Source organism: Hippoglossus stenolepis, chromosome 9 (genome assembly GCF_022539355.2).
Source record: "Hippoglossus stenolepis isolate QCI-W04-F060 chromosome 9, HSTE1.2, whole genome shotgun sequence".
NCBI classification, from domain to species: domain Eukaryota; kingdom Metazoa; phylum Chordata; class Actinopteri; order Pleuronectiformes; family Pleuronectidae; genus Hippoglossus; species Hippoglossus stenolepis.
Window position 1 is genome coordinate 16591480 of NC_061491.1, and position 11184 is coordinate 16602663.

An 11184-nucleotide genomic window follows, 5' to 3' on the forward strand; every position below is an offset into this window, starting at 1 on the left:
TGCCTAGAAGTCCTGTTAAGTACTATGATCCCCATGCACTACATGTGACTTGGTGTAATATTTTACACCGAGACAGGTTTCTGTAGTAAACCCAGTGTTGTATGTAAATCAGTTTGTGGTTATTTGATTTAACATCTTGAAACATTTACACCACTTAAGCACAATATTACAGTGTCGAGGACCCACCGACTAAAGATAAGATAAAACTTTATGGATCCAACGCCAGGGAAATTCACTAGTAAAAATGAGGCAGACGATAGAATAAAAAGGCAATAGAATTAAAAAGGAAAAAAATCTAATAAATGTAGAGAATAAGAACATAATGTACTTTTCACTGCAGAGGAGATATTGTTTGTAGAGAAATGTACTTGAGTAAAGTACAGTGACACAGAATGATTGCACGAGTATGTAAACAGTATTTGTGCATTAGTACAAGGAAGTGTGTGTGTGTGTGTGTGTGTGTGTGTGTGTGTGTGTGTGTGTGTGTGTGTGTGTGTGTGTGTGTGTGTGTGTGTGTGTGTGTGTGTGTGTGTGTGTGTGTGTGTGTGTGTGTGTGTGTGTGTGTGTGTGTGTGTGTGTGTGTGTGTGAGGTATAAAATAACAAAAGTATACAATAAACAGGACCATATAATTTTAGGAGATTGAAGTTTCTAAAAACAGCCTTCTAATTACTACAAACCGACCGACACATGGTGTTGTAGTAACCCTAGTAACGATCACATGAAAGTGAAGAGAAACAGGATCACAGCCACATAGCAACACATCAAACAAAGCATGATGCCATAAACACTGATGTAAAAGAGTACTTGTGTTCACATTCACTGATGAATGATGTTAACCAGTAGTACTCCAGGTTTGAGTAACAATTAAAAGTCCCTGTTTGTCATTCTTCAGAATATAAACATTTAGTAGCTAGGATATAAAGCAATTGTGAGCTGATCTGTGTTGATGCAACTATAACACCTGTTTATCACTTTCTCTAACACTTTTTAACATTTTCCCAGAGAATAACTAATGGGTCTTGACGAAAACGAATCGGACATATTTAGGGTGGGTGCCCCTTGGTAAAATTGAAGGGGACTGTTGTGAGGTATACGAGTAGAGCCATTCTAGTTTGTATATTCCAAACACAGTGAAATCAGATTGTGTGGATGCTCCTTTACCTTTCAGTTTTAGGCTAAATCATATGTATTTGCTTTCAATGAAGAGCTTAAGAAGACCAACCCATACACAAAGGTCTTAGGAGGACAACGACTGCAGCCCATTGTCAAATAGAACAGATTTAATATGGAATTCAATTCAACCCTCCGGTCCCTGCGCTTTTGGGGTTTTGCTTTGTGTGCAGGAGTCCGCGAGCTTCAGACTCAGACTCCCATTTCTCCAGCTCCACACTCAGCGCCACTGTCGCTGGCTGCAGGCGGACGCACACGGAGCTGCAGGCGGGGACCACGTCCGCCTCACGCTCCCTCCCGGCCTTTCCTTTACCTGCACAGCAACACACACAAAAAGGATTCAGGAGGTGAAGCAGACTGGAATAAAAACCGTTAAATGACCCAGGAAATAATGACTTTTGATTTGTCTCACATTTGTACCTTCTTCTCAATAATAAGAAGATATAAACCTTGTGTTATTTAATAAGGCCGACAATAGAATAACATCAGCTCTGATTCTTTAAGTGGTGAGATCTGGTGCTTTTTCATACATCTTTTATTGTTTTTTATTTAAAAATGAATCTTATCTAGAGGATTATGTACTCAACCTTTTGAAGATGCCGTGTTCTTCTGTGCTGTTCCACTGCCTCCTCTCCTCTTTGAGTCATTGTCCTCTTTCTTGTTTTCCTCTTTGAGTTTCTTTTCCAGATCCTACAGATGAGTGACAAACACAGCACACATGATGTAAGTCTCTGTGTCGGTTTAGAATCCTGTTAGCAGTTTGTTGTTGTCGTCGTTGGCAAGATTACACAAAAACTACCGAACCAATTTCCACCAAACTCAGTGAAAGGGATGAGGCCTGGGCCTGGAAAGGGCTTCTTCCCCCCACTTTCTTTACCTGTGTTTTATGATGAATACATTAGGTGAGCTCATCAGACCACTTCTTTTTTTCTGTTATATTTTTTCTAGAAGGAGATAATCATGTGTAGGATGGTTTGGCCTTGGCAGAGGTGTGTGCTCTAATACTTTCTGTTCCTTTCATAGACAGCTCTCTGTGTTACGTCATAAGTCCTATTTTACATGTAAACTTGCCTTTTCACATGTTGGTGTAGCTTCAACCACAGACTCTGCGTGCAGGGCACCGAGGTCACAGAGGACGTCGACCTTTCGATCTCCTCTGACCAGACTTTGCAGGGGGACGTGGACGGAGACGAGGCTTCTCCTGACGGGGGCGTCCTGGACCAGCTCCGATACTGACTTCCTCTTCTTGTCTTTAGACTTGTCTTTGGTGGAACCAGATTTGATTGGGGACTGACGCGGATACAAAAGATATGTGTCATCAATACGTTTGGATATAGTCTGAATTTATCACACACACACACACACCACATGTAAAACAGTCAAATCAATCAATAGCACTAATATCAAAGCATTAGATGTAATGACTGTGGTCTTACTGTATGTTTTTGACCACATTTACTTAGGAACTGTACAAATAATGAAAATCATAATCATAATAATTAATAATAATAATAATAGTGCTTCTCAGGAAGATACAAAAAAACTCTAAAGAAAAAAAAAACATTGGTTGCCATAGTATCAGGCATAGATTTCTATGTGTCTGTTCACAGTGTCTGTTTGAGACTTATCATCAGGTCCATCAGCTCATGAATCTTTTATTTGTGATTCAGTAGAAAAACTAAACGTTGATCTCACTTCTCTCTCTTTCCCGCCTTTCTTCTCTTTGACAGGTCGGCCCGGTTTGGCCACTGCGACATCTTCAGAGGCCGCGGGCCATGACAGCACCTACAACATCTCATGTCAGAATAACAGCCCTGACACATTTTTTGAATCTTAATGTTTAACCCCCCAGTTTCTGAACCTTTTCTTCTTCAACCCTGAGGTAAAGTCCTCGGTTGAGGAATTTCTTCAAGCCTCCCAGGTCCCTGCCCGTGTGAACGTGCGTGTCACTGAAGTCCATGTGCTCTGACCAGGTCAGCTTTGACGTGCTGTGTCTCGACACTGTGGAAGAGGAAAAACGTTTGCACGCAATACTGCACGTATACAAAATGGAAAGTTACAAATGATAAAGCTGATAAGTGATCAGTGTAGTCATCAGGTTCAGGGTGGGTACAATTCTCCGCCGGATGTTCTGACTGTCTTTGAAGTTGTCAATTCTGTGTAAACTGATAAGAACAAAGTTACCATCCCAGTTACACGAATACGTGACCAAGTTAGATGAACCCAAACCTCATTCTGAAAACTTACAATTCTTTCTCTCCACCCTTCCTGATGACAAGCTCTGATCTGCTTCAGCTGTATTGGTGTTTGCGGTTGTGCAGTGAATAATTCGTCCGTGGGTCTGAAAGCTGCGCAGGTCAAATGAGGCAGGCGTTATTACCAGGTGCAATATCGCAGCAGGCCTCCTCAGGATTCAACTCTCCAGTGTCTGGTGCAGACTTCTCTCTTTCACAATTCTTATCTAATTGTGGGTCAGCGTCACTGGAGTCGTCCTCTGTCACGTGCTCTGTGTCACATTTAGACTCACTGGCAACTTTCTGTAAATTAAACCATGTAAAAAGAACAGATGTTTATTTCTGGGTATTTTAACTTCATTCCACTTCAAGTTCATTCCAAATCTAAACTCCACATTTTTCATATTCTACAGTGTTTTTAATGTTCACTGGAAGATTACATTTTAAATTAGAAATATCGCACAGCGGTTTAGTGCCGCCACAAACCAGTGATGTTTCTGTCTGAATATATGGCAAATATATATATGGCACTTACATGTAGCACTTTGTAGTTTGGCTTTCTTGAAGCAAATTGTACTCACTTGATTCTTGTTGTTCTGGGTTTGTACCCTCATGGTTGAATGCACTTATTGTAATTCGCTTTGGATAAAAGCATCAGCTAAATTAAATGAAATGTAATGTAATGTAAGGAATAGTCCAAAATTTGAAGAAAGTCCCTGAAGGCAGACTTGAGATACGTTCAAGAGGCCCAAACCGTGTTTGGTGAGGACCTTTGACCAAATTCTGATCAGGCCATCCTTGATTCCAAGTGAATGTTTGTGCCACATAATGAAATTCCCTGATTAGATTTCAGTCAAAGTGACCTCATATGAGTCTGGAAGAAAAGAGATGTATGTAGACTGAAGTGCACCGGTTGGTGGAGGCATAGAACTGCAGGGTGGTAATTCTTTTTCCAATTTATCTGAAAGCCTTACACATGTTTCCATTTATTCACTGAGAGAGGAGTGAGTTGGTGTTATTGTTCTTCTCCAAAGAAATGAATTGCCAACACATGGCACTCATGGAGGTGTTTTGTTTTTTTACCCTTTACTTGCTGAAGGATTCTTTGGCAAAGAGTGAAATTCACACTTAAAAAAACTGTATCCTTGGAAGTTCGAACTCTGCTGCTTTTTTTTGCTTAAGGGAGGGATGTCTGCAAACCCCGTACAGACAAATGGATCAGTTATAACAAGTAATAAATGACTAATGAAATGTACATGGCAGTTGAACATCAAGACATACAAAAGTGAAACTATAACATGCAGCCTGTGAATACTGAGAGAGACTAAGAGGCCGTGTAGGCAGCATACGTCACCAGGTCAACAGGGGTTTGATCAGTAAGGAACTCGTATGTGATAAAATAGCTGTAGGTGACAACAGGGAAGTCAGGAGCGTTTTCATCCACACTCATCAGTGGGTCTGGGATTCCCTTCACTCTGCCCACTCTCACTGTGACCGAGGCCTGGTCCACAGTCACATCTGTTCACAAGGAAATGAGCCAGACATAAACTGTAAGTAGCTGTTTACCGGGGAATCTAAAAAGAAACAGGAGCCCATGTGAACAGCGACTCACCGCTCAGCTTGGCCAGGCCCTTAAAGCGATGTCTTTCCTCAGGAGCGATCCATGAGTCGTCCAGGCAGGAGAGCTGTGGCAGAGTGTCCACAGTGAGGCCCGGGTACGAGAGTGCGAGGGTGAAGGGGTTTCCCTCCAGCACCAGCGTCTTGAGGCAGGGGAGCGTGGTCAGGGCACTCAGCAGGGCCCTCTGGTCCTCAAACTCACAGTCACCGAGGTCCAGACACACCAGCTGTGGCCTGGAGGTCAGAGACAGGCACCGTCTTTACATGTGTGTGTGTGTGTGTGTGTGTGTGTGTGTGTGTGTGTGTGTGTGTGTGTGTGTGTGTGTGTGTGTAAACACCACAGTGTCATTGACGACTAGTTGGTTGACATTAAATTAATTGGTAGTTCCGATAATTCAAAAGCTTCTCCACATACCAGTGATAGTAAACTTAATATTCTTGGTTCTTTATATAATTATATATTTGGAAATATAAACTGACTACAACTGACTGACTGACTAAATAAATATGATATAAATAATGAGTTGCATGAATTTACTGCTGAGTTCATTCATTCATTCATCGCTCACATTTACTATGTGATGTTTTTTATGAATCTCGTGACTGTTTTTTATTAATTTATTTGTATTGTGTTGTTTTGTTGTTGCGTGTGTTTAATTGTTTGTTGCTGATTGTGAATGTTTCTGGTTCTCACGCCTCTCTTGGAAAAGAGATCTTGATCTCAATGTGACCGCCTGATAAAAAATTTAAAAAAATTAGTTAAGTGCCTCAGTTAGGCATTGATGAACGCACGTAGCGGTATTTTCATTTGACCTACTTTTGGTTTATCTCTCAAAAACCATCTTAGTTCCCGTATGTGAGTTTGCTAACCAGTGTCTTCCAGAAAGATCAGCGGTGTCTTGACAGGAACCGAGACGGTTTGAGCCGAGGCCGAGGTACCACAGGTGGGGGGGGGTGCAACTGGTGAGACTGTTCAGAGCAGACAGCCGGTTAGCACGTAGCTCCAAAACCTGTGAGAGAAAACAACCAAACATTTCATCATCACTACTTCACAATGATTTCAGACATTAACCACAGTCATGATTCTGTTTCTAATGACCATTGATTGACTTCTGCAGCAGAGACTTCATGTCATCTGATAAGCTGCAGAGAGCGTCGACACCGCTGCAGGACTGCGACTCACCTTTAAAGTGCAGGGAAGGTTGTCTGCAGGGATTTCTGAGATTCTGTTGGCACTCAGCACCAGCTCCTCCAGCTTTGAGAACTTCAACAGGCCGCCATCGACGACTGACACCTGCAGCACGAGTTTGTTCATTGTGTCAAAGCATTAAGAATGAATAACCTTTGCCCTCTGGGTTTTGAAGTAGATGGATGGAATCAGGTAGTTGCACAGAGCCCCTCAGCCACCAGGGGACCCACAGACAAGATGAAAATGTGATCTCCCAATAATATTTTAAGCGCTTGACCTTACTCTGTGTAAATGTATGGAGGGATTTAGCACCTCATAAAAATGTTTGCACCTAAATGTACATTTTGGTATTTTAGAGGATGCATTAACTAACAATTTGGGGTCATCTTAGCCAGATGTTTGGGTTTAGGAGCCGTTTTGAGATTGTTATAAACACCATTGGCGTCCTGGAAGAGCAAAGAAAAGCCTCCAGGTGTGAATAAGAACTGTCTGTTTATATATGTTTCTGTAATATTACTACTGTGACATTTTGTTCATGTTCCACAAGTTTCCACTATTCATCTGTGCATATTTCTGTCAGTATTAGGAGCACATTGAACAGATTGTAGTACCAAAGTGATAGTTACTGAGTAGACGCTCTACTTTTATCGGAACCCCTTCAAAGTAGAAACTTTGGCTTGCCATGAGATTTTGGAGGGGGTATATCAAATCATGGGTTTGGGGATGAGGCAAGAATGTCAGTGTATATTAAAGTAATAAAATACTTTTTATTAATCTTTTAATGAGTCAATAGGATTTTTCGAGAATGACTGAATGTAAAAAAGTCTTATTCATGTTTTAACTGTTTTTCTGAAATACTGTGATAGTGCTTGAGGCCTGGTCAGATGAGAACAGGACAATGAACTGAATAAGAATGAATGAAATTTTGGGTTTAACTGTAAAAATCAACAGTTACTTACATCCTCGTCCACGATGCGTAGCGTAGTAAAGTACTTGTGAATGAAGTCGGTGTGGAGGCGTTCAGGTGAGAGCACGGCCAGTTTTCTCAGGGTCAGAGCTTGAGGGCTCCATGATGCATCGTGCCACCATGGAGAGTGAGGACAGATCAGCAGATCCAGGAGAGAGTCTGTCTCCTCTGTCTCTGTCTCCACTGCACCGTCCACCGTCTTCCTCTGACAACACAATCACCACGTCCATTGATATCTAAAATAAAACGCATGCTGCTGTGATAAATAGACATGCAACCAAGTTCCAACTGAAGAAACTCACCAAGCTGCCACGTCCACAGGGAAAGTCAGTGAGACACAGCTGGCGGATGTGCTTCTCTATCACAGCAGAGAGTGTGTGTGGACTCATCATCAGCAGTTGTTCGTCCCAGTATCTGCAGTACAGTGTCTGCGGATGGGTTCGGTTTGTCTTTCAGGAAAAAATGGGCCCCAGTGTTTGTGTGCTAATGGTTGTTGGTTGCCTGGTAACAGCTGTGGCCCACACCACTGCGTCCAGTCAGGACTCAGTGTCTGCGCAGGTGAAAAACTTGTTTCTGCTCCAGGGTTGTATTACACATGAAATATCTGCTCATTGTCTATCAGCATTAGAAATTTAAGATGACAAAAAGTTAATTAAAATGCTATAAATGTGAGGTTTTAGTCAAAATATCATTTAAACTATTTCTACATGGCCAAAGATTTTTAACTTGACACCATCCACATTTTTTGTGACTTTAGCCTAATTTCACTCAGTATTCCATTAATTATTCTATCTTATTAACTACTTTTGTTATTTTTACATTGTTATTGTTAATATGAGTCTTTGATTGTTTTTAATGTTGTAGATGTGCTTTAGAAACATGTGAATACCAATTGAATCGCGTTTGCTCTGCAATGGCATTATTTCTGCTTTGGAAAAAATAAACGTACACTTTTTAAAGGTGTCCAACTGAACCCATTTAAGTAGCTGGCACCCTATCCAATGCTATGCTATGCTATATGCCATAACATCAATTATTTTTCAGACAATGTAATAAACAAGCTCAAGAGTCTTGGGCTTTAAGCCCACATTTGTGCTAACATCACCAGGCCAGCATGCTCATCGTGATGCTAACATGTGGATATAGTGTTTACCATGTTTACTATATCAGTATTTGCATGTTAGCAGGTTAACACTTGCGAATCACCAAAGTACGAAAATTCATGCTGAAGGAGACATGTTGGAATCAAACGTGATGTCACTCCACCAAATAGTTGTCAAGATATTTTCCTTAAAAACCACAATTGTCAATCCATTGAATAGTTGAGACCTTTTAGTTCGGATGGAAGTGATGATCTTTGTTTCGGGGTTTGGACCCAAATAAAGCCACATTGATGTAACATTATTTTAAATACTAGAAAGGCTCATGCCTCTGCCAAGGCCCACAGTCCTCCAATCAAGCTGCACCAAATTTCACACACTCATAGATATCAGTCCCGTAAATATGCCAGATTTTTTTTTGATATAGAAAAATGCCTTATTTTCAATGTTAAGGAAGTGAAAAGATAATTCCTGGATCTGCACCGAAATGTAATGGGTTCTTCTCTAACCCATACCACATCCTTCCTCTCAGTTTCATAGAAATCACCTTAGTTATTTTTGTGTAATCAATCTTGTTCACAATCAAACAAACATACAAACACACCAACAAACCACAGTAGTGCTACTTGACAGAGACAATCCGGGCATCATCAGTGTCTTCACAGGTCTTTGGAAACTCCAGAAGAAATACAGGAAATAGACAAAACCAGAGTTTTAATCTAAACACAATAGTGTTGGATTTGAGCAGGCTGCAGAGAAGCAATGTATTTTCAACATCTCATTTTAGAAAACATAGGCTGACTGACTGTGACTTCCCGCTTTGTGAGTCGAGGAAATCTTTGGTAACACTAAGTGTAAAAGAGGAAAGTAAAATGATTCTGAAAGAAACAGAGTTGAGTGACATCCACCTTGAGGGTTTAACATAAGAGAGAACATGTGCTCTTTAAAAGTTTGACTGCATCATAACAATAATAATTTCCAGGACACCTCTGTATCTCAGGTTGTGTGGGTTGAACATTCTGGGGCAAATGACGCTTTACGGACACATCACACATCATATCAGATAAGACTGTGACAGTTTGCCCCACCTTCCCACATCAAACCTCTGTGGTGAACAGTGACTTACGATTGCAAAATAGAAATAATTACAACATGATTCCTTTGGATGATAATGCCACTCAGGCGTCATCTAACACCAGGTGGCATGCAACAAAAAAATCCCGTGTTTGGCTATATAAGCACAGTGAGTTAACGAAGGGGCACTGACTTAACAAAATCACACCATGTCTTTTGCTAAAGGTAAGCTGATTTAACATCAATGCTAAATCGTTTAGATTAGTTTTATTTTCTGGAGGGTAAGGCATTTTTGAGGGATTGCAAATAAGAGTTTATGGAAAAGATTGAAACGTGAACATGTTTCTGCAGCTTGTTTGTCTGTGGCGACTCCGTGGGACTAAGATGTCCGGAGGAAAGCTGCCTCTTTTATTCTGTCTCAGTGTAATCTGGAGTTTTGACTCGATGATACTTATTCCACTTATTTGATGAAGATTCCTGTTAAATCACTATGCAGATGATGACGCCGTCATATTTTTGTGCATTTTTCTTGCAGAGCTCCTGTTTTCCTGCATCGTCATGATGCACGTCTCCTTTGTGGTAATGCAACCGCTTGACAGGGCACTTTGTAAAAAGTTGGAGAACTTTGGCTTACTTCTTGGTAATCTTCAGAAGGCCGAACAGGAGTATGTAAGTAAACACATCATACTTGGGTTCATCAAATTTGCATTGCAGTGTAGGGGGCTCGGACGTTGAATAACCTAATCTTGTTTTCACAATTTTTTTTAATTCCATTTCATATGATGTGTATTCAGTGGTAAAATCAGTTATTGTGACATAACTTAAAGGTCAAAGCTTTTTGAATATTTAATATAGTATAATGTAAATTGTATTATACAAAATGCAATATTATGTTAACAAGCGTGATGCGTATTAGATTTACAGTAAATGTGTGAATGATCAATCACTAAAGCTACTTGCGGACATGCAATGAATTCCAGATAATCTCCATGTGAGAACACAGCAGGAGACGTGTTGATGACAGGCTAAAAAATGAAAAGAAAACAAATATCTCAGGATGACAATATCGTGCCATACACGTAGAAGTCATGACGTGCTGTAAACAGAAACTTGTGATCTCAGCTGTGGAATTTAAATATTCCATCCTGCCTCTTCCTGCTCCACCAGCCCTCACCTGAGCGCTTCAGAGATTACTGTGTTGTTGTGAATGCATCAGAGTTCTTCTGCATTGTTCATGTGTGAACGGCAAACTGCGGAGAAAGTCCAGACGCAATTCTCCAGAGTTCATGTCTGAAAATATCAGCTGCACCAAGGCAGTGGGGGCCCCCAAATTAAATTCAGCTTGGGGCCCCATTAAAGCATTGGCTGCCCCTAATGCTCTGCACTCTCAACTCTGTCATGCTGACTGTCGCTTCCTCTGCAGGTCAAAACAATATTAAACGGGGTTCCACCGATCGTATACACGTCAAACACTTTGGAGCTCTCTGATGGAATAACGTTTGGAAACACCACAGAAGAAATTCAGGCCTCCATCTGTGCCATCATCGACTACCTGGGAAACTACCTGCCAAATATCACCACAAATCTGACTAAGCAGTTCAAGTCTATCAACCATCACGTCCACGTATTTTTTCACCAGTTCAAACTCACTGTAAAACCCACTGTAAAACCCACTGTAAAACCCACTGTAAAGGTGGAAGAATGCACAAAAAGAGAAATAAAGATTCCAGATGTTTACGCTAGGAAAGTAATGGGTCTCAGCATCCTGTACTCTTCCAGGCGATGGGTGGAGCATTTCAGAAACTGTTCAAGGGACAACTAAAAATGTATC

At 41.0% G+C, this 11184-nt stretch overlaps 1 protein-coding gene across 1 annotated transcript; it reads right to left on the reverse strand.

Annotated features, from left to right (window-relative positions):
* Window positions 1-678: 678 nt before the first annotated feature.
* Window positions 679-7726, reverse strand: LOC118115287 (leucine-rich repeat-containing protein 43). Its single transcript, XM_035166365.2, has 12 exons — window positions 7482-7726; window positions 7172-7384; window positions 6207-6317; window positions 5894-6033; window positions 5019-5257; window positions 4761-4924; window positions 3553-3709; window positions 3034-3173; window positions 2868-2957; window positions 2244-2462; window positions 1760-1862; window positions 679-1485 (listed from the first exon to the last, which is right to left on the reverse strand). The coding sequence occupies exons 1-12, from the start codon at window positions 7569-7571 to the stop codon at window positions 1295-1297; spliced, it is 1857 nt and encodes a 618-aa protein (XP_035022256.2). The 5' UTR covers window positions 7572-7726; the 3' UTR covers window positions 679-1294.
* Between the last annotated feature and the right edge of the window lie 3458 nt (window positions 7727-11184).